The sequence below is a fragment of the Eulemur rufifrons genome, chromosome 8 (assembly GCF_041146395.1).
Source record: "Eulemur rufifrons isolate Redbay chromosome 8, OSU_ERuf_1, whole genome shotgun sequence".
NCBI classification, from domain to species: Eukaryota; Metazoa; Chordata; class Mammalia; order Primates; family Lemuridae; genus Eulemur; species Eulemur rufifrons.
The window spans coordinates 10,440,501-10,466,418 of NC_090990.1; the positions used below are offsets into that span (position 1 = coordinate 10,440,501).

The 25,918-nt window shown below is 56.5% G+C and overlaps 2 protein-coding genes across 2 annotated transcripts in view; both read left to right on the top strand.

The window, feature by feature from the left end:
* Positions 1–3,850, top strand: part of PADI1 (peptidyl arginine deiminase 1) — a 34,387-nt gene extending 30,537 nt beyond the window's left edge. The window contains exons 14-16 of the mRNA XM_069477387.1: positions 121–200; positions 968–1,093; positions 3,617–3,850. Of these exons, the coding sequence (XP_069333488.1) occupies positions 121–200; positions 968–1,093; positions 3,617–3,850 (440 nt within the window). The remainder of the gene's footprint in view (positions 1–120; positions 201–967; positions 1,094–3,616) is intronic.
* A 3,843-nt stretch (positions 3,851–7,693) lies between these two features.
* PADI3 (peptidyl arginine deiminase 3) overlaps positions 7,694–25,918 on the top strand; it is a 29,911-nt gene continuing 11,686 nt past the window's right edge. Inside the window, exons 1-9 of the mRNA XM_069477388.1 lie at positions 7,694–7,825; positions 16,356–16,536; positions 18,832–18,904; positions 21,751–21,812; positions 22,721–22,838; positions 23,830–23,955; positions 24,979–25,157; positions 25,374–25,477; positions 25,574–25,685. Of these exons, the coding sequence (XP_069333489.1) occupies positions 7,734–7,825; positions 16,356–16,536; positions 18,832–18,904; positions 21,751–21,812; positions 22,721–22,838; positions 23,830–23,955; positions 24,979–25,157; positions 25,374–25,477; positions 25,574–25,685 (1,047 nt within the window). The 5' untranslated portion in view covers positions 7,694–7,733. The remainder of the gene's footprint in view (positions 7,826–16,355; positions 16,537–18,831; positions 18,905–21,750; positions 21,813–22,720; positions 22,839–23,829; positions 23,956–24,978; positions 25,158–25,373; positions 25,478–25,573; positions 25,686–25,918) is intronic.

Consider the following 25,918-nt stretch of genomic DNA (forward strand, 5'->3'; position numbering starts at 1 on the left):
GCTTCAGCCCCTGGCCCTGAGGTGGGAGAGAAATCCTGGCCTGGATTATGCAGCCCCGGGCCCGAGGTGGCCCCTAGGAGGCAGAACTCCCTGAGCCCATGCACGGTCTTTCTCTTGCAGGGTTAAAGTACACGGCAAAGATAAGCATTAATGAGATGCTGGCGGACAGACGGCTCCAGAGCGACAGTCTCCACGCACAGGTGAGGGGCTGGACCGCTGGCTGCTCTAAGGGGTCCCTCACCCTCCAGGAGAAGCAGCCCCGGGAACTGCTGGGTGGTGGGGGACTTGCCCTGGGGCTCTGCTTGTCCTGGGGGCTGCCGGGACTGTGGGTGGGGTAGAGCCTCTGCCTTACAGTCTGGGGGGAGCCCTCAGGGGCTCCCTGGCCCTGCTTTGGGGAAATGACCCATTTCCATGGGTGCAAACCTGAGCTCTCAGCTGCGAGGTCTGGCGAAATGGGGAGAAATAGGGCCCGGGGAGCGGTGGGGGGGGGGAGTGAGGGGATCCTGGGAGGACAGGTGGAAGGAGGGCTCAGGAAGGGGCAGGGCTCCCCCAAGGATCAGGCCTGCCATGTGCCCAGTGCGGGGCCTGGCACAGAGTCGGGGCTCAGTAAACGGGAGGCGTCCCCTCACCCCTCCGCAGCCGTGCCCGGCACTTTCTCCTGAACTGCTGAGATGGGGCAGGAGCATCAGGCTGTGGCTGTGGCCGGGACAGTGTGTTACGGTGACAAGGCCTTTTGGAACCAGAAGCTGCCTGGGTCCAAACCCCGGCTCCGCCACCTCCGGGTTGTGTGCCCTTGGGCAGGCTGCTTGAGCCTCAGTTTCCCCGGGATAGCTCTGGCTTCCAGTGCTCAGAGCTGTTGTGAGGCTCAAAGGACCTGACGGGCACGGAGGGCAGCACCGGCTGGCGCACAGTAGGTGCTTGGCCAGCGTGACACCCTTCCTCGTCTCGGGGTGTGCCCTGCCCCCAGAAATGCATCGACTGGAACCGAGAGGTGCTGAAGCGGGAGCTGGGCCTGACGGAGCGTGACATCGTGGACGTCCCCCAGCTGTTCTCCGTGAGGGGCTCCTACGCAGAAGCCTTCTTCCCGGACATGGTGAGCGCCTCGGGCAGGGGCCTGGTTGGGGGTCTGCTGGGGTCAGAGGAGAAGCCCTCGCGGTCAAGGGCAGGCTGGCGCAGACCCTGCAGCCCTCGCCAGTGTCTGTTTTTGTGCAGATAGAGAATGTTTCCATCAGGGGTTCTCAACCAGGGCGGTTCTGTCCCCAGGGCGTTTTTATTGCCACGGTGAGGTGGGTGGTCCTGGCACCCAGTGGGTGGAGACCAGGGATGTGAACGCCGTGCAGTGCACAGGACGGCCCCACCACCAAGAGCTCTTTTAATTTTTTTCCAAATGGAAAAAGAAAGCATGCTTTTGTTCCAGATGTTCCCGGCTTCTGTTTCTGGCCTCAGCTGCCGGCTCTGTCCGCACCTCGGCCGCTCCCCGATGGGGCTCCTGAGTTGGGCAGGTGGGGCAGGTGGTGGCCTCCCGGCTCCCATTAACGGAGCAGCTGACAAGCAGATGAGCAGAGGTGATCTCACCTGCGTGTCACCTGGGAGGGGCCGAGCGATGCTATCGCTGCAGGCCAGGCCAAAGCGCCCATTAACCCCTTGGGAAAGGATGTGGGTGGGGGTGCTGGCAGCTGGGAGGGGTGGTCCCCCAGGGTGGGGCTAGACCCTCCCTCTTCACACTGGGGCCTTTAGCACAAATCCCTCTCATTGGACAAGCCAGGGTCGGAGGTGAATTTGGGGATCAGGATGCAGCTGGAGGCAGGTGGGGAGGACCTGCACTCTCTTCTGGCTCCTCACCCTGGGGGGGTTCCAGCCCCCAGGTGCCGCCAGAGGCCTGGAAGGCGGGATTTCTCAGCCCCATAGCTCTGTCGCTATTCGGGGCTGGCCGATCCTTTGTTGTGGGCGCTGTCCTGCACACTGTAGGATGTTTAGTGGCCTCTTTGGTCTCTACCCACTAGAAGCCAGTAGCACTCCCCTAGTTGTGACAATCAAAAGTGTCCTAGGCGACAAAATTGCCCCCGATGGAGAACAACTGCTCGAAGACAGTGCTGTCTGTTAGAACTTTCTGTGATGATGAAAATATTTTACATCTGCACAATGCAATGTAGTAGCCACTCAGCCACCGGTGGCTACGGGGCACTTGAAATGTGGCTAGGGCGGAAAAACAACAGATATTTTTGTTTTATTTAATTTTCAGTTTAACAGCCACACGCGGCTAGTGGCTACCGTACTGGACGGCGAAGCCCCAAGGGGTTATTTGGCTCTGGTTCTGGATTAGGGTGAGGGAGGGGTCTAGGCTGGAGCCCACGACCTTGGTCAGCCCTCCTCAGGCTATGGCCTGGCCTCCACCTGCTGGAAGCCCCTCCCCATCAGGCACCCTCATGGCTCCTCGCTCAGGAGGAAGAGACTGGTCCTGAGTCTGGCTCCTTGCTCCCTCCCTGCTCCTGTCTCCTGCATGCCCCACCCCCACCCAGCATGTTCGGGCCCATTAGTGGGCAACTAGGTCGTTTGGGGCCAAGGCCATGGGACTGATGTCATGTGACCCTCCAGCTTCATGTCGGTCCTGGCCATGGATGGCCCTGCAGGGCAGACTTGGTGGAGGGCTGAGGTGATGGGGAGTTCCAGAGCACAGAGTCCAGGACAGCCCAGAATCACCTTCTAGACAGCAGGTCCGAAGCCCCCTTTGGACCCAAGGGCAGCCCCTTATGACTCTTGCCATGGATCTGGGGCTGAGATTTCCTCTAAGGAACCTCTCTGCCCCAGCACTGGAGAAGCTTCCCTTCCCTGGCATTAGGGCCCAAGCCCGGTCCACAACCAAGGGAAGCAGAGGTGCCACAGGAGATAAACGCAGGTGTCCCCAAGGGCTTCCAGCCCCTTTCCCTAACTCTTCAGTTCCACAGGTAGCCAGAGTACCACATTCTGGCAAGGTATAAAAAGTATGGGTTTTGGCATGAGTCAGATCCAAGTCCAGATTTTAGTCTCATTGTTCTCTGGCTGTGTGGCTGTTATATTGCTTAACCTGTCCAAGCCACAGCCTCAGAGGGAGGCTGTGAGATTTAGCGATGATGTCTGGCACATAGAAGTTGCTCAGTGAATGGTAACAATGATCAGGGCTGCCAAGGACAGTTGAGCAAGCTGTGTACTGCACAAGCACACCACACTATGAGGACTTTCACACCACAGACCTTATATATGTGTATATTTATTGTACAAGTTTCTGGCAGATGACAACAAGTTCTCTTATTCTAACAAAGTTGTTATAATATGACAATTTTCTGATAGACAGAAGAAAGTGTTGGAGGCAGGCGTGACTTTGGTTCATACAAAGTTACTACTTATGTTAGGGCAGCCCTGGCTGTTACTAATCCTCCCTTCCAATCCTGAATCTGTGTCTTCTCTGCTTCCATAGATCCTAGTTCTCGAGCGAGGCCCAGTCCTGGCAGCCCAGGAATGCTGGCGAGAACAGGACAGGCCCTGGGGATGGGCCAGCAGTAGCCAGAGCCCAGAAGGGGACCCGGGGCGGGGCATTCACAGCCAGCCCAGCCTCCCTCCTGCTTTCTCTCTGTTGCAGGTCAACATGGTGGTCTTGGGCAAGTACCTGGGCATCCCCAAGCCCTATGGGCCCATCATCAACGGCCGCTGCTGCCTGGAGGAGAAGGTGCGGTCCCTGCTGGAGCCGCTGGGCCTCCGCTGCGTCTTCGTCGACGACTACCTGTCCTACCACAAGCTGTCTGGGGAGGTGCACTGCGGCACCAACGTGCGCCGGAAGCCCTTTCCCTTCAAGTGGTGGAACATGGTGCCCTGAGCCGGTGCCCACCCGCCATCCTCTCTGCCCTCTTGCTGGGGGACCCCACCCTCCTGGCCTCCGTCCTCTTGGGGGGCCTTGGTGCTTTGCAAACGTGCTGGTCACTGTGGGCACCAGGACACAGGGACGGGCACCGCCTGTCCTCGCCTCTGGAGTGGCCTGGCCAGCCCGAGAAGGACTCACCTCATTCTTCCCCCTCCTCTTCCCCACTCCCAGCCCCAGAGGTTCTGGAGAAGACCAGCAGCCGTAGCATGTTCAGGAATGGCCCCCGCGAGGGCCTGGGCAGGCGGACCCCACTTTGAATCGCTCCCCCCATCCTGACACCTCCCTGGGGCACATGGATCATAACCGCCTGCACCCGGAGGGCCTGGGCTCTGGGGTGGGGGCCCGGGTTCCAGGCTGCCTCTGGCTCCTGTGAGACTGAGCGGGGAGACCAGAGGCCTCCTCTTCCCCCGGCCCCCTTTCTCCTCCAGAAGGGGGCCCAAAGCTCTGACTCCCCCACCCCCTCCCAGTACACCAGCTGTATGCAGCCAAACAAGGACAGGAAAACCCAGTGTCCCAGGACCTATTTTAAAAAGAAAAAAAAAGACAACAAAAACCCTTTAATACCTGACTCTGTCCTCGGCAGGGTGCTTGTTACCTGCCAGGAAAGCCTTTAATTACCAGAGCTGGCGCTTCCGGCTCAAAAGTGCTGAGAGGCCACATTAGGCCTGAGGACACACAGGAAGACGAGGCAGGAGGGGACGGGCCAGATGGCAGGGAAGGCCGAGTGCCCACGGAGGACAGATCTCAGGGCCTAGAGGCTTCTGTGTCCCGGGGCTCCTGGGCTCTGGGTTGAGGACTGTGCATTTGAAGGGAGCTGGCTGTCCCAGAAGTAGCAGGCGGTGGGGCCCGGATGTGAGAAGAGGGTTGGGGGGTATTAAGTTATCTCTGTAGGTGGGGTTTAATTCCCTTTAATAGCCTCCAATTATTCCCCTTCCTCTGCAGGCGGTGGGAGGGGAAGGCTCGCCCCGTCCCTCTCAGCACCCTGGGACCCTGCACGTAGCTCGGGTTTCTCTTCTGAGTAAACCCGTGGCAGGCCCGTGTCCCCTCCCATAGTGGGGAAGACAGAGCTGTCTCGGGAGGCTAACAGCCCCGGGTGGGGTCACCGAGATGTGCGCAGGCCGGGGGGCTGGGCTGGGCTGCAGGGCTTGGGCAGGCGGGAGCCGGCCTCCTTCCTCCCCACCTGTGGGGCCTTGGCGGGGCTCCTCTGCCTGTCTGGGTTTTTGGTGGCCCTTGGCCCAAACTGAGCCAGCTACTGTCACTCTGAGCCTTAGAACACTTAGCAAACAGAGGCTTACGTGGAACTGCTATGGTTAAAGTGGGGGTGGGAACCTGGATCCTCCCTTTCCAGAAGTTTCTGCAGAACCCCATTTGCAAGCTCCTGCTTTAGCCTGAGCACCCTCTGCTTAGGATCGTGACCCAGCCTAGGCTGAGCCAAGAGGGAGGAGAAGGAGGCTCTCAGGGGCCGAGGATCTGAGGCTGGGGTTGGGTGTCCCCAGGGAAGGAGCTGTGGGCAGGAGGGGAGTGGGCGCGGCGGAGAGACAGGGAGTGGGGGGGGGCGAGCCTTCTGAGCCACACTGAGTGGAGGAAGCTCTGGAGTCATTGAGGGGGCCCTGGTGTCCACTCTGAGAATGTCCTGGGTGACCAGTCACCTCCTTTCTGATCAATAAAAGATGTCAGCAGCATTTCAAGTCGCTGCCTCCTTGGCCTCTGTTGTTGGGCTGCAGCGGGGAGGGGGCAGGTGGGTGGGGCCTGCTTCCAGCCCACCACCTTGCCACCAGCTCCTTGGCCTCACTTCTGCTGGCACAGGCAGCCCCTGCCCACGGGGACAGCCTCCCAGTGCCAAGGCCATGCCAGGCAGGCTGACTCAGCAGGACGACAGGCACATGCCCATTGCCCTGGGGCTGACGGGCCCTGCTGAGATGGGCATCACAGGAGGGACATGTCCTGCCTCTTCCTCTCTTCTCCCTCCCTGGGCCACCTCCATCTCTCAAGGAAGAGGGGTCAGGGGAGGCAGCTGGGCCCTGTTGGCAGAGTTGGTGCCCAGGACCACAGGCCACTCCAATTCCCTTTCATTTTTGCCTTTAAAGTGTCTAAGGTACCTGGCCTCAGTGGTCTGATTCCAGGGCCTAAAACAATCACCTTTCATCTTACACACTTACTGCTGCCTCAGACTATACCCTTTGACACTCACTCATTTTATTTTAGCTTTTGTTGTGGACCAAGAGGCAAAAAGTTGCTGCCCATAAGTCATTGATACTTTAGTCTGAATGAGCCACAGACTGGTTTCTAAAAGCTGGTATTATTAACTGGGGAGAAGTGAAAGCATGGGTCTCCTTCCAAGGGAGATAAAGGGCTCTGGGCAGGAGGCTGGTAGTGCCCAGGGGAGGCCCCAACTTTCTGCATGTATTCCCCAGCACCGGCCACAGGTTAGGGAGACCGTGGGGCTTCCTCCTGGGTTCGAACTCTTACCCATAGCTGAGCCAGCCACCAAGCCATTTTACAGCTGAAAAAAGTGAAGCTGTCACTTGACCCAGCAGCCCAGCAGCTCTCCTTGAGAAGAACACACGTCCTAGAAACTGGGACACAGGAGCGACAGTCTTAGGGTCCTGCTGAGATCCTTGAACTGGTGCAAATGCGCCAGCTGTGGATGCTGGGGAGCAGGTCCTGGTCCCCACCCAGCCTCGGACTGTCAGCACTGCCAGGGAGGAGGGAGGACGCCTTTACTCAGCACATGCCGGGCAGGGGCCCGGCGGAGTGCGTCCGCTATTGTCTCTCCCAGGGCCAGTGATTAGCTGCATTTTCTACAGGTGAGGAAGCTAAGGCTCCCGGAGAGGAGACATTACCCCCCAGGCCCCATTGCCGGTGCATGGTGGAGCCTGGCTCTGAACCCAAGAATCCTCTCCCCAGAGCCTTTGTTCCTGCTATTTCAGGTGCCCAAATGCCCCCTCTGGCCTCAGTTTCCCCACCTGACGAGTAAGCCTTCCTACTCTGACGTTCTAAGCTCCCCCTGGCTGGGGAGGGTTTTCACCCTCACCGTTTACCTCTTTCAGAAGTTTTTGGCATCTAATAATAATAATAGCCACAATAGTAATTTAATAATGCCAAGCTCCATCCTAGAGCTCTGTCAGCCTTGGCCCATTGTGCCCCAGCAACCATTGCTCAGATGGGAAAAGTGAGGCACAGAGCAATGAAGAGACTTGCCCAAGGTCACCCAGCCAGGAAGTGGCCGAGGCAGGGCTGAAACCCAGTCTGCCTTTAAAATCCACGCTTAAAAAAAAAAAAAAAAAAAGAAAGAAAGAAAAAGTCGGTGTTTCTCAAAGGGCATCAAAATCCTTTGAGGTGCTTGTAAAACCTCCAGATGCCGGCTGCACCCGCAACGTGCTGCGTCAGCCCGGAGCGGGGCCTGGAGATTTGCGTTTTCACCTGCTGCCCAGCAGGGTCGGGAAGCTCCCTGCTAAACCACAGTGTCTCTGAAAATGCAGGAAAAGGGCGTCGGGACATAAGGAAGGGTCCAAGATCAATACTACACATCTCTGCACACCCTCCTCCCTCGCCCCCAACAGTCTGCGGTGCCCTGGACAGGCATCTGTGGGGACTTAGAGCAAGAAATTAACTCCCTGGTTGCTGGGGTGGGGGCAACAGGTACATATGCAAATATTGAGTCTCTTCCAGCCAATCCTGAGCTCTTGGCTTGGGGAGGAGGCTGGGCTTCCAGGATGGAGCCAATGAGCTAGCAGCCTGGGCTGGAGGGGCGGGGCCAGGGACATTTAAACCACATTCCCGAAGGGGCTCTGGGGCAGTGTTGGGGTTGGTGGCCGCAGCCCAGTCCAAGGCCAGCATGTCGCTGCAGAGGATGGTGCGTGTGTCCCTGGAGCATCCCACCAGCGCCGTGTGTGTGGCTGGCGTGGAGACCCTCGTGGACATTTATGGGTAAGACTCAGAGGCGCGTTGGCCCTTCTTCCCTGCAAGCTGGGCAGGGCTTCTTCAGGCTCAGGGCTGGCTTGGCTGCCCATTCCCCGGCCTTGACCTTGAAAAAACAGCCAATCAGGGAAGCTTGGGTTCTTGCCTTGGTTAGCCGGGATTTCTCGAAGACCCCGGCCAGGGAATTTAAAGCCTGGCAGGCAGAACAGGGTAGAAGAGGCTTGCAGTGGCTGAGTTCTGGTCCAGTGCTGGTGCCACGGCGTGTGGGTGGGGGCAGCTGGACACTTTCTCTGTGCAGAGGATCCTGCGGGCTGGGCTGGGGGTCTGTCTGGAGCACATAAGACTAGGAGGAGGCGTATACCCCCACCCCCATGCTAAGCATATGAGCCTGAAAACAGAGTGTCAATCATTTTTTTAAAACCATATATATTTACATAACACGTACTACATGCCAGGCACTGCTCTAAGAGCTTGAAAAAACTCTAGAATTTAACCCTCAAACACTAACTCTCAAATTTAACCCTTGCAACAACCCTAGGAGCCAGGTTCATTATCAGCACCATCTCACCTGACAAAAGGGAAAACCCAAGGCACCGAGAGGGCGAGCCATTCGCTTAAGTCACACAATGACAAAGCCAGGATTTAAACCCCCAGTCTCACGCTTTTAGCTGCTCTGCCGCTTGAGGGATTTCAGGTCTGGTTTCCTCAAGCCATGCAACGCCCATGCATCGTGCCCCTAGTGTGTGCCAGCTCATGCCGTTACGGCCCCATCTTCTCTCTCTCCCAGGAAGAAAAGGAGGGTTTGGGCAGGGTTTTGGGAGCTGGACTCCAAGAACCACCAGGGAGTTGGCTTCTTAGGCTTTTGAGGAGCTTCCAGGGTCCCAGGCACAAGGCTGAGCTGGGAACAGGTGATCGGGACGCTGAGATGATTCCTTGTCGCAGGGGCTGTCCTGGGCACTGTAGGACATTGAGTGGCATCCTGGCCTCTATTTACTAGATGCCAGCAGCACACCCCTTAGTTGTGACAACGAAAAACATCTCCAGACGCTGCCAAATGTGCCCTGGGGGGTAAAATCACTCACCCTTTGAGAACAAGTATCCTAGACTAAGACTTTTAAAATCAGAGTGAACTTAGTTGGAAGCAGTGGTGGGGTTTGTCTGGGGGATTGGATGAGAGGGGGTGAGGAGCTGGTCATGGGAGTGAACCAAGTCTGGAACAGGCCCAGCCTTGTAGCTGGTGGGTGGACACTGAGGAGTCGGGAGGGGATTCACTGGCTACTGAGGAGGTGCGGCCACAGAGGCTATGCCGAGGGGTGATGCGGGAGGAGGGGTGCCATGTGACCTGGCGCCACTGCCCGCTCCGGGGCTGTGTGCCACGGGAGTGACTCACCTGCCCCAGCTGGCTCGTGCCCGTTGGGCAGAGGTGTCTCCAGTTTGACCTGCCCCAGGAAGCCTGGCGCTGGCTCCTCCCCCACAGAGCTTCCTTAAAGGATAGAGGACAGATCAGGCAACCAGAGGTAAAGGCCACAGCGTCTTGGTGTCACCTGAGATGAGCCACGTTGGGGATCTGCAGAGAACGCCGTGGGTGGGACAGCCATGGGGGGGATGGAAGCTCCAGCATCGTCAAATGTGCGATTCTGGGGCTCCCGTGACAAAGCCACCCTGGGGTGCGGGGCACGGAGAGCTCCTGGTTTGTTCACTCACACACTCTTTAAGTACTTTTTTTGGGTCCAGTGTGTGCCAGGTGCTGGGGACACACACAGCGGTGGACAAGCAGGCATGGGAGCTCTAGCCGAGGCCGCCCACCTTCTTGCAGGGCTGCTGCAGAAAGGACTCCTGTCTCAGAAGGGGAACAGGCTGAGTTAGCTCTGGGGTCCCTGCTGGCTTGGAGATGCCATGATGTAGCCATCCTGGGTGCTCAGCCTGTGGGCCGACAAGGGAAACGGCAGTAGGTGTGTGGCTGTGTCCTGCTCTGCGACTTCCGGCTGTCTGACCTTGGGAAAGTGCTTTAACCTCTCTGAGCCTCTGTTTCCTCATCTGTGGAATGGGGATAATAACCCTATCAGCAATCACACTGAGCACCTGGCCCACGGTAGTCCCTGTCCTGAGCATGTTACTCATTCTAACCACAGTTCTGTGAGGTTGGTGTCATCATACTCATTTTATAGATGAGGAAACTGAGGCACAGAGAGGTTAAATAACTTGCCCAAGGTCACACAGCCAGTGAATGGCAGAGCCAGGTGCAACCCAAACAGCTCAGCCTTACTTCAAAGGGCTGTTGGGAGGACTGAATGAGAGGGTGCGTGCGAGCATCTAACTAATGCTGGCTCCTGTGAACAGTCATTACCATCATTAGTGTCATCGTTTTAAGGCTCCGTCCTGGGCCTGTGGACAGCCTCAAGCACCCGACACCTGCCATGCACAAGGTGGCTGGGGAACGGAAGGTGGGGTGAGAAAAGAGAAATGAGCATAGGCTGAGCAGTCAAGGCAGCCTTCCTGGAGGAGGGCACCAATTGGAGCCTCAAAGGATGAGCACAGGCAAGATCATCAGTGGATTGAATCCTGTCTTCCTGCCTTCCCAGGAATTGGAGTTGGCCCAGACCTGATACGGGGGCTTTTCTTTTCTGGGCAGTGATTCTCAGGACAGAGGAAAGGGAGGCTAATACCCTGGTGCCCTGAGCCACGCACGAGGCACCGGGTGTTTCATTTGCTCCTCGCTGTCACAGGAGGTAGACTTTAAAGTCCCCATTTTACAGATGCAAGAAGGGAGGCTGGGAGGGATGGTGGCCTGACGAGTCCCATCCCACAAGGCACAGCTGAGACTTGAACCAGATGCCATCAAGTCCCACCGCCCAGGGGGTTTCCACAGAGCTCCTTCTCTGTGCTCGGACATCAGCACGAAGCCTTGGGTGGGAGGAAAGCTGGTTTGGTTCTTACCGGGCCACATGGAAACCTCGGGATGACTTCTAGTGGAGGGGGTCGTCCCCAGGGGTAAGAGTGGCAGCTGGACTGGACCCACTCCTGCCGGACACTCCCGTCCCACGCGGAGACACTTCTCAGAGTCTGGCAGCTCGAGTGGCTGAGGGGGCCCTGCGGTGGGCACCTTTGGGATTCATCCCAGGGTGGGCTTGGAGGGCAGAGTCCAGGTTCAAGGGAGCCATCTGGGGCGTCTTACTCGCCCCTTCATTTTTTACAAGGCGAAAATGAACCCTTGCCCAGGGTTACGCAGTGAGTTAGGGACTGAGCTAAAACTAGAAACCAGGTCTTCCAGTTCAAACAGCTGATCTGTGACTGTTGATGAAGGGGAAACTGAGTCACGGAGGTGCTGAGACTTGCATGGATTGGGGGTCCTGGTGGGGCTGGGGTGCCTCTGTGCTGGAGGACTGAGCTCCACGTGTTCCCACATGCGCAGCAGTGTGGGCCCCGTGCCCAGGAGACGCTGGAAATGGCAGGTGTGACGTGCGTGGCTGCAGCGGGGCCGGTGCGCACAGCAGCCCGGACGGCGGCCGAGTCTGTTAGTCCCTTTCTGAGGGGGCAGCCCTGACACCTCTGAGAGGGCGCTGCCCTGACCTCGGGGCACACGTCTCCCCCACCTCAGAGTGACCCCAAGTGGCAGCACTTGCAGAAGACGGAGGGCAGGGACAGCGAGCTCTCACCCTCGCCTTCTCTCCAGCTCGGAGCTCCTCTGCCCTGGCTGCGTGTTGGGATCACCTGGGACCTTTAGCAAGAACAGGTGCTCGGGCCCCGCCTGGGAAAGGCTGATGCAGCTCATCTGCTCAGCGGTCTCAGCGTCGGAGGCTTTTCAAGACCCACCAAGTTGTGTGGCCAGGACTGAGAACCTGCCCCTGTTGCCAGGACACAACTCACGTCACCCCTAGCTGGCTGCCTAATGGAGCCAGGAACCCTGAGTTTTGGGTCCTGGCTCTGTCACCACTGGCTGTGTCATCTTGAGCACCTTTCTATTCCTCCTTGGGCCTCAGTTTCCCCATACGGCCCCTGAAGGGGCTGGGATAGAACAGTGGGTTTCAAGCTGTGCTCGCGGAGGCCCCTCCCCAATCTGACAGAACAGCGTCCCTTCTGTCCCCTGGGGACTTTGTCCGATGCAAGAGCTCGGATCTGCCTGTGCGGAGAGCTGGGGCTGGTGTGCCTTCAGCTCTCGTAGCTGTTGAGGCTTTGGGGAAAGCTTTGTGTGGCACCAGTTTGCAGGGGCGGGGCAGGGCAGGACTGAGGTGGGACAGCGTTTCCTGAACCTGGTCTGTCGCTGAGGCCGGCGGAGTTGGGGATCCGGCAGCCTCGAGGACTGGGGAGGGGGCCGTGGAAACTGCCACCCAGCGTTCGGCTGTCTGGGCCTGGGTTTCCTCTGCCCCCGCGCGGGCCAGCTCGGTGGGAACCTTGTCGATCCTCTTGCCAACTTTTCTGTTTTCAACCCTGGGGACCTTTCCCATCAGTGTCCCAGCCCCTGAGATATCTGGTATGGTTTTCTCAGAAGTCCAGGCCCCGAGCCCATGAAGGGGGAGGATGGATTTGTGTTTGCAGGGGAGTGGGGACAGCACTGGCTGTGAGTCCTGGCTCTGTCACTTACCAGCTGTGTGACTTTGGGCAAGTCGCCTGCCATCCCTGGGCCTCAGTTTTCACAACTGTAAAGTGGGGGTAATAGCACACACATCATATGGCTGTGGGAGCTACCTTCATCACTGCTGTCACCATCGTCCTCCTCGCTGTTAACAGAGGTGATACAAGAACACAAAGGAAGATCTGAGTCACCCCTACACTCCTGGGGGCCGGGGGCCAGCATTTCTGAGACAGCCCACTCTTGGCCGTGGCTCTCAGACGTCAGTGAGCATCAGAATGGTTTAAAATGCAGATACCAGGGCCCTGCCCACAATGCTTCTGGTTCTGAGAATCTGCATTTTCAGTAAGGTGGGTCTGAGTTTGGACACTTTTAGGGTGGCCACTGTGCCAGTCTGCCTGGGACCTTCTGGGTTTTAGCACAGCAAGTTCTGCATCTCAGGAGCAGCCTCAGTCCCAGCACACCAGAGCTGTCGGCCCCCTACCAGGTTCCACCCACCGCTCACCTCCTGTGCCGTGCCCTGGGAGCAGCTGGGCCCCCAGCCGCCGGGGGGGCCTTGGACGGTCCTGTGTGTGGACGGCATCAGCAGGGAACAGCTCAAGCCCTGAACCGCGCTCCCCCAGGGCTGGGCTAGGAACACCATCCAGTGTGGCCCAGAGCCAGCGCGTGGGGACTCAGCCACGCTGGCGGCTCGAGGTGGCCTGGCCAGAGGAAGCACTCTGTCCAGGCGAGGCTCTGGCTGCTCCTGTACCTGACGTGGGGTCACCTCCCAGCAGCCAGCCCTGTGGTCCCCTAACACACAGCCCGCGTGACCCGAATGAGCGCTGGGCTGGGGTCTGGAGCCCTACCCTCTAGTCACTTCCCTTCCAGGCCTCGGTTTCCCCAGCAGTGAAATGAGGGCATGGCTGTTGCTCATCCTGAGTGCTTTGGCCACGCTGGCTCCTTTAATCTTCCCCTCATCCCCGCCAGACAGATGTCGACTCGGAGGCTGAGTGTCATTCCCTCAAGCTCACACGCCCAGGCTGCCTGGCCCCAGGGTCCACCTTGTCGCCCCTCCTGATCAAGAGCCATCGATGGCTCCCCATTACCGAGGGAGGAAATGAAAACAAGCTCGTTACAGCCTGAGTTTAAACTTGACTCCTAAGGCCCCACAGCGAAAACACTTTCCCCTCACGTTTGTCTCCCCCTTGTGCCTTCCCCAGCCGCCCAGCCCCTCCCTCCACCTGCCTCCATCCACCCACTTCCTGCACCCTAATTTACCGTAATAACCCCTTCCCCAGCCTGGGCCGGTGGTGTTCCAGCCTCTCCTGTCTATTATCACACTTGGGCCTTGTGACTGTCCGTGGGGTTGGCCAAGTAGGTGTCATTATCCTACTTTATAGGTGAGATTACTGGGCCCAGAGAGACTAAGTGACTTAGTCTAGGTCACCTGGCTGATGTGTGATGCAGCCTGGTCCAGAATCTAATTCTTGACTCTGGTCTCGGTACCACCCGAACCTTCCCTCGGCTTCTACAGCCTCTCCCTTCCCCGATGACAGACGTAGCTTGTTCCTGTTCTGTGTGTCTGTCTGGGCCACTGCCCCGGGGCCCCTCCACCCCATCGGGGATCCCCCGGCACTCACACAGGGCCTGGCGCAGGGAGTGCAGGGGCTGGGGTTTGGGAACTGTGCGGGGGTTTCCTACTGGAAGGACCATCTCGGGTGCTCAGCCCCAGCTCAGGGACACCTGGAGCCCAGGGAACAGCCTGGGGTTCGGGGAGCTCCATCAAAAGTTCACAGGCTTCCCGGGGAGCGGAGGTCAGGTGCCTCGGGAGTGGGGCTGAGGGAGGGGCTGAGGGTCTCGCTGGGTGTGAGAGGGTGCCCTTCCCACCTGGCTCTGCCTCTGTGTGTCGTCTTTCTGACTCTCTTTAGGTCTCTCCAAGTCTCTTTGTCCCTGTCTCTCTGTCTCTGTGCCTCCACTCCTCTCTGTCCAGCCCCTCCATGTCCCCTGCCGGGGGCTGGCCCCCACGCCCAGGGCGGAACAGGCCAGGGCACCCCAGCCCTGGAAATCACAGGGTGTCAGACAAAATAGAAGATGCCTAGTTAAATTTGAATTCCAGATAAACAATTAATACTTTTCTGGTACAGGTATATCCCCAATATTGCATGGGATATATTTATACTGAAGCGATTATTGGTCGTGTATCTGAAATTCACATCCAACTGGGCGTCTGTATTTTCATTTGCTAAATCTGGCAGCCCTGCCTGGGAGGAGGAACAGGTGTGTCAGCCCCTCCCACCTGGGGAGGACACCTGGCAGGGACTTCGAAGTGGAGTGGGCCCCCCACGGCCAGGGGAGCAGAGCCTGCTTAATTTCCCTTTGTATAAAAAGCCGCTTTGAGAACTATGAGAATCGTGCTGGCGGAGGAGTGGAGGGTGTCTGCGGGAGGTCTGCCTTCCTCTGAGCGGAGACGGGAATGGGAAGGGCCTGGGACGGAGTGGCCACCTGTGCAGACTTGGGGGAGCCATTTGCCCACCCTGAGCCTCAGTTTCCCCATGTGTAAGCGGCAGTAATAGTCTCCTGGGGCTGCAGCGAGGATCAGAGGGGCTCATGTGCAGAGAGGCTCAGCCAGGCCTGCTGTGCTAAGTGTTCAGGGGACCGGGGCTTCGGGCACTGTGATTATTGTCATTATTCCTCCCGGGGAGGTGGCGGGCAAGAGTGTGGGCTCAGGAACCAGACGGCCTGGGTTTGGATCCCAGAGCTGCCACTCACTAGCTTCATGACCTTGGATAGGTTACTTAGTCTCAGTTTCCCCATCTGTAAAATGGGAGACAGTAATAGTACCTACCTCCTAGGGTTATTGAGAGGATTGCATGATGTAATACACAGGAAGAAACGCAAATAGAGCGGGCGCATGGCGAGAGCTCAGCAAGTGTCTGCTACCGTTGTCCCCAGGGACTTGTGTGTGCCGCTTCCTCCATGGAGCCTTCTGGGCCCTCCAATTCACAGTGGCCTCTCCCTACATGGTTTCCCACTGAGCTGTGACTCCATGGCCCAGAGCCCCATCTGGCTGCCTGGGCAATGCTGGGCCTCAGCTCCCTGGTGGGATCAAAGGCTCCGGGGTCGTGGGGCGAGCGGTGGGTGCAGCTGCCTCAGCCCGGCAGTACCTGGTGCACAGTGGGCGTCCCGCAGTCAGAGGATGAACAGGACTCCCAGGCCAGCAGGAATGGGGGAAATGCAGCCTCAGGGCCAGATGACGTCATGAATGTTTTAAAACTACAATTAAGGCCTAGGTGTTTGACTAAATCCGGCCAAGTTTCCCAGGTGATGCTGCAGTGTTGTGGACGAGCATGAGCTCAGAGTCAGAGATCCCTGGCTCTGCCATTTGATGCTGTGTGACCTCAGGCTTGTTACTAGACCTCTCTGAGCTTGTTTCTCACCTGTCACATGGAGATGATACTCATCTTGCAGACTTTGAGAGTTAAAGGAGCTGGTGTCAGGGACCTGGCACACCAGGCAGGCACTCGACCAAACCGAATACCCTTCCTGGGGGAGACCCCAGGGACATCTTATCACCCGCTAAGGAGGCGCAGGGCGGGACTTGGGGTGAGAACTGCTCTTCTTAAAGCTGCAATCTCAGGACCACAAAGGGGTCCACGTGCTTGCTGCCCACCGGCGTCCACTGAGCGCTTCGTGCCCAGTTCTGCACTGGGGGCTGATAAAGCCCACGACCGGGCTCTGACTTCCGAGGAGCTTTGCAGCTCTGTTGGGAGCTAAAGAAACGCGCAAGGGAAATGGTAACGAACACGGAGTTTGGAACGTGAGCATGTGTGTATGCTCGTGTGCGGTGCAGGCTTGCCGCCCAGGCTTGCTGTGAGGGACCGAGGCCTGGGGTGGTCAGTGCCTGAAGGAAGCGGGGCTGGAGCCCAGCTCAGATATCTGAACAAGGGCTGCCCCTCAGCACTTCCCACCGCTCCCTGTCCTTCCCAGGTCGGTGCCTGAGGGCACAGAGATGTTCGAGGTGTATGGGACCCCCGGCGTGAACATCTACGTCTCTCCCAACGTGGAGAGGGGCCGGGAGCGCGCAGACACCAGGCGGTGGCACTTTGATGCCAGTTTGGAGATCATCGTGGTCATGAACTCCCCCAGCAACGACCTCAACGACAGTCATGTGAGCTGGTCCCCTGGTCTGGGGGGGTTGGGTGGGGGAGGCAGCCCCAGGAGGGCCCGACGTGCTCCCTCCAGAGCGCAGGGTGGCATGGGGACAAGCGCCTGGCCTTGGAGCCAGACAGCTGGGGTTTGAATGCCAGCTCTGCGTGTCCTCGGGCAGTCATATCGCCCTCTGGGCCTCTGCTTGCCCGTCTGTAACATGGGGACAATCATAACACCGTCCCCCAGTGTTGGTGCGGAGTAGAACACCAGCCAGCGCTTGTTCCTTCTCTTCCTTCCTGAGACCCCTGTGAAGGGAGAGGTCATCCCAGTTCTGCTGCGCTGAGCCTCAGTTTCCCCATCTGTAGGCCGACGGTGGATTAGGTGATCTCTGCCTCTCTGAACGAAGGAGAGAAAGCAGGGATCGGGAGGGACACTGATGCGGCCCCTTCCTAGGTGACATCCTACAACGTGCTTTGCTTTCCCCTAATCCACTCTCTTCCTGACTCCATTCTGAGCATGGGGGACATTTAAAACAGGAGAAATGGGTGGCCTTTGAGCTTGGCACTGAGCTGGTGGGGACCATCACTCGGCACGTGGGAGTGGTGGGGTCCCCGTCCATGTCAGGAGCGAAGTTTCAGAGACTGGCCCTTTATGGAGCACCGACCGTGTGCCAGGTGCTGGGCGGCCTTGACCTCACCCAGCCCTCACAGCAGCCCCGAGAGGCAGGAGACTGATCCCCGTTTCACAGGTGGGGCAGCCAAGGTTCAGAGTGACTGTCCTGGGGCCACACTGCTGATGGGCAAGAGCACTAGAACTCAGTGTGGACCTGCCTGACACCTGGGGACAGCTTCCCTCCATTACTCCCCGCTCTGTTCCCACCCACGTATCTCAATCGAGCCTCTCCAATGAGCTCCCTGAGGCTTATGAGGCAGGACTCCATGAACCCATTTTACAGACAAGGAAACTGAGACCAAGGAGGGGCGTGGCTTCCCTGAAGTCACATGATCTAGTGAGTGCCAGAGTTGGTAAGGGTCAATACAGGGTCACTGCTTGGGGGTCCCAGGGGCAGCACAAGAGGACTAGACAGCCGGCGAGGGGCCCCTCCGGGGTGCCTGCTGAACCGGGGGCTGAGTAGGTGCCTCCCGCCCTGAATTCCTTGGCCCCAGTGTTCCCCGGGGTTGAGAAAGGTCGGAGTGCCCCCCACCCCCACCCCCGCCCTGGCTTTGGCCAGGAGCCAGGTAATTGTATGTCCGAGGCGAGCATCATTGCTGCTGCTTGACACATGGGGGGCAGTAACTGCAGGATGTAGGGGCTCCCAGGACTAAAGGGGTGAGTGGCCTCTGCAAGATCCTGACCTGGCCGAGATGGGGACATCAGAGCCCGAGAGTTGAGGGACCTGCATCAGGAGGGGATATCCCAGGGACAGACATGGGTCGAAGGGGACTTTGATGCATCTGCCTGCAACTGCTCTGTCATCCTCGCCCTCTTCATCCTCACACCATAACAGTTATTGGGCGCTCACGCCTTGCCCAGCATGTCACGCACATTGCTCCTTTCATCTGCACAGCCTGTAATCACTGCTATGGGGTAGGAGCTGTTATTATGCCCACTTTACAGCTGAGGAAATTGAGGCCCAGAGAAGATCAGTAACTTCCCAGGATGCTCACAAGCGGTGGGTCCTTGAGCCCAGGTCATCTGACCCCAGAGCTCTGTACTTAGCCTGGCAGGGCACTGCCCGCCCACTGAGGACAATGGCTGGTATTTCTCGGGCACTTCCCATGGGCTCAGTCTTTTACACATATTGTTTCTCAGCTGCACTATAATCCACTGAGGTAGAGACCTGCATGGCCCCATTTTGCAGATGAGAAAAGTGAGGCAGTTCAAAAAGGTGAGAGGCCTTGGCCGAAGTCACAGAGCCCAGGGGTGCTCAGCTTGAGCCCCGGCCTGAGTCCCGCAGATAAGAATGTTGGCTTAGAGAGTGTCCCTGAACTCTGCCCAGTCCAGGCCTCTCATTTTACAGATGGCAAAACTGAGACCTAAAGGGGAGCGGGGGTTTGCCAAAACCACACAGCCGGTCATTGGCAGGATTGGACTCAGGTCTTCATAGACTCCTTACAAATAGTTCCCATTTTACAGATGTGCCAACCAAGGCATGGAAAAACAAATGGCACAGAGAAGGCCAAAGGAAGGGCTGTATTGGGAAACACAGACATTCCTGAGGCCCCTCCTCTCCTCCCCTGATCCCCCAAGAGCTGTTTTTGGGGTAGGGGCTCTTGGCTTCTGCAAGCCTAACTCCAGCCCTCTCTGTCCGCAGGTTCAGATTTCCTACCACTCCAGCCGTGAGGCTTTGCCCCTGGCCTACGCGGTGCTCTACCTCACCTGCGTCGGTAAGCGGGGGGCCATGCTGACAGTGTGGCCAAGGGACCTCAGCCAAGGATGGGGGGTGGCCGTTGGGAATGACACTGAACAAGGGTCTTTCTTATAAAAATCAACTACAGTAGTTTTATTTTAAAATTAAAGCAGTACACATTTAAAACGTTGAAACAGTACAAAAGAGTATACATTGAAAAGTGAACCTCCTTCCTTCCAACCCAAGACTTCCAGTTCCCCAACCACAGCATCCTTCTAGAGAAATGCTGTACACTTGTGCTACTTACACAAATGGACGTGTACATACCTGTATATCCCCTTTCTCATAAGCAAATGGAAGCACCCTGTAGACACAGAACTGGACCTTGCTTGTTCTAACTTAAATTTTTGCTGCTAATTCTCCACAAATTGATATATAATCTCCATGCAAGATGGCTCAGATGTTAGAACTATCAGACAGGGAATGGACAGTACCTGTGTTAAAGGCTCTAGTAGAAAAGGTGGAGAACATGAATAAACAGATGGGGAATTTCAACATAGAAGAAAACTGTAAGAAAGAGTCAAATGGAAATGCTAGGAATAAAAATCATAGTAATAGAAATAAAAAAATGCTTCTGATGTGTTCATCATTAGACTCGACACAGCTGAAGAAAGAATTGGTGAACTTGAAGTTAGGTGAATAGAATTCACCCAAACTGAAACACAAGGGGAAAAAAAGAATGAAACAAACAGACGAAAAAACAGAACAGAGGCCCAAGAGCTCTGTGACAGTATCAAACAATCTAAACTCAATGAAATTCCCATCAAAATCCCAACATGGTTTTTTCATAGAACTTTATAGAGCTGATCCTAAAACTCACATGGAAGAACAGAGGTCAAGAACAGGCAAGACAATGCTGAGGATGAGCAGGGTGGAGTGGGGACTCAGTTCCAGAGAGCAGGACTGTTTTCCAAGCTACAGTCCTTGAGGCACTGTGCAGTGGGGGCAGGGTTACATACCCAGAGCAGTGGACCAAATAGAGAACCGAGGGGAGACCCGTGCTCGTGTGATTATCACGTGGAAATAGATGAACTCGGAGCCCTACCTCACACCATACTCAAAAATAAATTTCAGGTGAGTTAAAAATCTTACGGTGAAAATCAAAATTTTAAAGCTTTTAGCAAAGAATATCTCTGTAACCTCAAGATAGTAAAGGTTTTCTTTAACAAGGCAAAACGAAAGCACAGACCATATGGGGAAAGATTGAAAATTAGGCTTGTTAAAGCTAAGAGCTTCTGTGCAACAGAGGACAAGTAAAAAGTCAAAGCATGGACGGGGAGAAGAAATTTGCAAGGCAGGTGGCTGTCTTGGTGCATGTGGAACGTGGAGAACTCCAATCATAAGGAAAAGACGAATTCACAGAAACAGGCAAAAACATGAATAAGCAATTCACAGAAGAGAAAGCCCCAGTGATCAAAACCCAAATGAAAAGATGCTTAACTGAGTGTTGCCAAGGTTGTGGACTGGGAAAGTCCTTACACGGGAGTGGGCGGGAGTTTGCATTGGTACGTGCACTTGGAAAGCAATTAGCAAGAAATTTGAAAATGTTTTATCTGTAGGAACCATTTTTAGAAACAGAACTTCTGAGCTATACGGAATCTATATTTTGAATTTTGATAGATATTGCCAAATTGCTTTCCAAAAGCCCCGATCAGTTTCTATGTCTGCCAACAGCATATGGGAGTGCCTTGCCAACACTGTGCGTTATCTGCTTTTTCTGTGTTTGCCAATCTGATAAGTTGGCATCTCATCATTGCTGTAATTTGCCTTTCTTCAGTTAGGAGTGAGGTTGGGAATTCCCCCACCCCCAGCCCAAACACACACACACACTCATTGCAAAATACACATATGGAAAAGTGCATAAAGCTTTTAATTTTACATGTATGCGCACATGTAGAACAGCCATCACCCAGGTCAAGAAATAGAACATGTCCAGCACCCCAAAGACCCTCCCATGCCCCTCTATGATCGTAACTCCTTCCACCCCCTACAGGTAACCACTATCTTGTGATAAGTATTTCTTTGCTTTCATTCTGATTTTGTCACTTAAATATGCATACCCAAATTATATAGTCTAGTTTTACCTGTCTGATTTCCTACAGGTGGACTCAGATTGTACATATTCTCTTGTGCCCACATTATGTTTGTGAGATTTATCCATTTTTTGCACAGTGTTGGGTGTTTTTTCATGTAAAAATCATTTCAAATTCATTCTTTCCTCCCTCCCTTCCTTTCTCTCTCTCTCTCTGTCTCTTTCTGTCTCTCTTCATTAAGAACTAAGAATACTTAATTTTTTCAGCACAGGAAGATTGATTCTGACCCCTTGAATGTTCCATTTGTGTTCTAAAATCTCCTCCAGTTTTCAGGGAGAAGCGTTAAGAAGGTGGGATGGGGGTGGGATGTGGGGAGTGTGAACAGCTGATGAAGCTGATGCTCAGGGTGGCCACACAGCCAGAAGGAGATGAGGCAGCTTTATAGAGATAAGAATGTTCCAGGAGACCTGGGCTCAGTGCAGGGTGTGCCCAGCACAGCAAGGGCTATAGGGATGCTGAAGAGGGAGGGGTCAGGGAAGGCTTCCTGGAGGAGGCAGCATTTGGCCTGGGCCTTTTCTGTGACCCTGCTTCTTCCCTAAGGCCTCTTTCCCCAGCCCAAAGAGGGAGGAGGCTCCAGACATCCCCACCCTGGATCGTGTCTTTTGGGAATGACTTACATTTGCTCATTCCCAGACAGGCCCTTAGGTTGAGATTGAAAAAGTAGAGGCCACGGGCCTGTCTTGGCTCTTGGGAACTTTGTAGCGACTTATCCACTGCCTTCCCCTTGCAGACATCTCTCTGGATTGCGACCTGCTCCGTGAGAACAGGCAGGACAGGAATTTTGTGGACAAGGTAGGTATCTCTGCCTGGGCCAGGAAAGTGGGAGTGGAGTGGGAGCTGCTCTAGGCCGGGGTAGGAGGGGCCAGGCCATTACAGGCATCCCCCTGCCTGCCAGCTGATGCTGAGTTCAGGGGAGCCAAACGGGAACCAGCATGGCTGGGGATCCTTTACCAGGAGGAAAATCGTCAAGAGTTACCAGGCAGAGAGGCTCTCAGCCCTGAGACTCATCTTCTAGGTCAGGGGTAGGGAAACTTTTTCTATAAAATCCAGATAGTAGATATTTTAGGCTTTGTGAGCCATGCTGTCTCAATTCTGCCACTGTGATGTGAAAGCAGCCACAGTCAATACATAAGCTAATGGATGTGACTGTGTTCCAATAAAACTTTATTTGCAAAAACAGGCAGTGGGCCAGATTTGGCCCACAGGCCATAATGTGGGGATCCCCTGACCTAGGTGAAAAGGGAAATCTACCACGCGTGAAACTGTTAAGAACTTTGGACTGAGCTGTGGTGGCACTTAATGTGTTGAGAGTTCAGAGAGGGTCACGGTGGGTGGGTGAGCAGGGAAGACTTCCCAGGAGGAAGGACCCTTGAGCAGGGCTCTGAGGGATGCAGGAGGGAGGGCATTCCGGGTGGAGGGCACAGCAGGAGCAGAGGCAGGGCGGGAGGAGTGGAGGAATGGGTGTGCTGTGAAACATTGCCTGTTGGGAAAGGGGTCGCTGGCTGGAGTGAAAGACAGCTCTGTGGTTTGGACTCGAGGGTGTGGGCAATGGGGAGCCATTGCTGTTTCTTGAGCAGGAGGGGCTTCAGTGGAAATGAGCCTGTCCCTACAGGCTGGGGTGAGGGGCCAGGAGCTTGCTGGGGAGGGAGGCACAGGTCTGGTCTGGGCCCCCATCATGGGCTCTGTTTTGCCATTGGCAGCGGCAGTGGGTCTGGGGGCCCAGCGGGTATGGTGCCATCTTGCTGGTGAACTGTGACCGTGATGATCTGAGTTGTGAGGACCGAGACAACTGTGACCGGCATGTGCGCTGCCTGCAAGGTGAGGGGGCTGGGGTGGCCCGGGTGGCTGGGTGTTCAGGGTCACTGTGCCCACAGGGGTTCCAATCCACAGACAAGGCTCTGAAGGCAGAGCTCGGGGTCAGAGTTCCAGCCCCCAAGCACACCCTGATGCTCCTGAACACCCATCTCGGGCTGCCAGCTGCCCCTCCCTAATGTCCCCAGTGCTGGCGGGCACTCGCATACCAGGGCAGAAACTCTGGAATGAGCTGCCTCCCCATTCTCTCCCTCCAGGGGAGCGGAGGATGCTAACACTGTTTGAGCGCCTACTGTGTGCCGGGCCCTTTCTCCAAATTCCCATTTAATCATTCATGTGGGGGTTTGGGGGTCTCATTACCTCATTTTAGAGATGAGGGTGTGGAAGGTCAGGGGTCAGGAGAGTCCTGAGGTGGCACAGCCAGTCTGTGTCCGATCCAGGGCAGGCCCCTCCCCCTGCACCGCTGGCCTGTTTCTGCTGCGCCACCTTCTGCTAAGTCCGTCTGCGCCACGGTCAGCAGCCCGTGGAGAATGAGGCAGCCGCGTCCTGGGGTTGTGCCAGGTGGTGCCCACAGGAGATGTCACGGCTGCCTTCGGAAGTGGCATCATATGGAGACGAGAACCCTGAGGCTTGGGGAGGGAGGGGCTGGCCAGTGTCACATGGAGCGATGCTGGGACAGAGACTAGGACCCTCACCTGCATGACACCAGGCGACCATGACCCTGCACATACCTCTCAAGCGCCTGTCGTGTGCCAGGACCCGGCTGGCTGTGCTACACTTCATGTCTCTCTGGGCCGATGAGGGGACGTGGGCCCGGGAGAGGATCTGAGGTCACTCAACACATCACACGTGTACAGGCGTCTTCGTGGTTTGCTCTCAGTGGTTCCCAGTGTGTTCGCGGAGCTGGGAGACCCCCTGCCCTGGGGAGGGGCGGGCAGGAGGCGGAGGTGCCGGCGTCCAGGGCCCTGAGTCTCTGCCCCGCTGTCTGGCTTCACAGACCTGGAAGACATGTCTGTCATGGTCCTGCGGACCCAGGGCCCTGCCGCCCTCTTTGATGACCACAAACTTGTCCTCCACACCTCCAGCTATGACGCTGAGCGGGCGCGGGTCTTCCATGTCTGCGGTGAGTTCCTGCCGTCTCCCTTCGCAGCCTGCGCCGCTGCCAGCCGCCAGGAGCTTCGTCTTCCTGCCTTGGGTTTGTGGGCAGGGTCTGCTTGGGGCCAGGAGACACCTTTGGGGGTGACACTAAGAACAGCCAGAAGTGGGGCTTTGGAACTAATTAGCTAATGTCCCAGCACAGCGCCTGGCCCGAGGTCATTTTATGGGATGAATGTATTTTAGTTTTTTTTTTTCTTGAGACAGGGTCTTGCTTTGTCGCCCAGGCTGGAGTGCAGTGGCGTCATCATAGCTCACTGTAACCTCACACTCCTGGGCTCAAGCAATCCTCCTGCCTCAGCTTCCCGAGTAGCTGGGACTCACACCACGCCTGGCTAATTTTTCTATTTTTAGTAGAGACAGGGTCTTGCTCTTGCTCAGGCTGGTCTCAAACTCCTGGCCTCAAGCGATCCTCCCGCCTCTGCCTCCCAGAGTTCCAGGATTACAGGTGTGAACCACTGTGTCTGGCCTACATTTTTATTTTTCAAAAGCATTTAGGCCTTGTATTTGCTGTGATTACGGCATTGTGGCTATGTAAAACAGCCTTTTTTTTTTTTTTTTTTTTTTTTCAGAAGGTGGAAACCGATTTGTATAGGGGCGAAATCTATGGTGTCTGGGGCTGGTTTTACGAAGCTTCAGGAAACAAAAAGGGATAGAGGAAGACAACAGACAAAACAGTGATAATTGTTGACTCTGAGTGATAGGCATGTCACTCAGCTCAGGAGATCGAGACTAGCCTGAGCAAGAGCGAGACCCCGTCTCTACTAAAAATAGAAAACTTAGCTGGCCGTGGTGGCATGCACCTGTGGTCCCAGCTACTCGGGAGGTTGAGGCGGGAGGATCGCTTGAGGCCAGGAGTCTGAGGTTGCTGAGGGCTGGGCTGACGCCACGACACTCACTCTAGCCCAGGTGGCAGAGCTCTTCCTGCGTCCCTCCTGCTCCCTGCGCCCACTGGGAGTCACGACCACCCCTCCCCTCCCTCCCCTCCCAGGTCCTGAGGACTCGTGCGAGGCCTACAGGCACGTGCTGGGCCAGGACAAGGTGTCGTACGAGGTGCCCCGCTACCACGGGGACGAGGAGCGCTTCTACGTGGAAGGCCTCTCCTTCCCTGATGCCGGCTTCATGGGACTCGTCTCCTTCCACGTCACCCTGCTGGACGACTCCAATGAGGTAGGGGCAGAGAGGGTTAAAGAAGGGCCCCATTCCTGGCAGACATGGGCCCCGCTGGTGTGGAAGTCCCCAGAGGTCTCGACCACCCCACTGGTCCATCACTGTGTGGCAGAGAAGCAAGGGGCTTTCTTAAAGGCCACGATGGTGGAATCAGAACTCCCACCAGGCCTCTGGACTCCGAGTCCAGTGCTCTTTCCTCCTGCTCCGCCCCTGCAGCTTTTCTCCGAGTCCCCGATCTTCACTGACACTGTGGTGTTCCGCGTGACACCCTGGATCATGACACCCAGCACCCAGCCGCCCCTGGAGGTGTACGTGTGCAGGTGAGTCTGGGGGCGCTGGGTGTGCTCACCCGGGTGGCCCCTGTGGCCCCCAGGCCTTGGCTCTGTCCTGAGCTGCTCTCCCCGGCTCGTCCGCAGTGTGAGGAATAACACGTGTTTCGTGGACGCGGTGGCGGAGCTGGCCAGGAAGGCCGGCTGCAAGCTGACCATCTGCCCACAGGACGAGAATCGCAACGACCGCTGGATCCAGGTAACCACGGCCACCGGGCGGGGCCCCGGCAGCTCGCCCCCACTGGGGGATGCCCAGAAAGATCCAGAAGGACCAGGGTGCTCCCCGGGTACTGGCTGCTCTTTCTAATTCAGCACCTGGAGGCCTCGCTCCAGAACTTCCCGGAGACCCAGGCACACGCTGACGCTGGAGTCAACACGCGTCTACCCCCCAGATCTGGGCTGGGCACAGCGCTGGGCCTGCAGGGGTGGCAG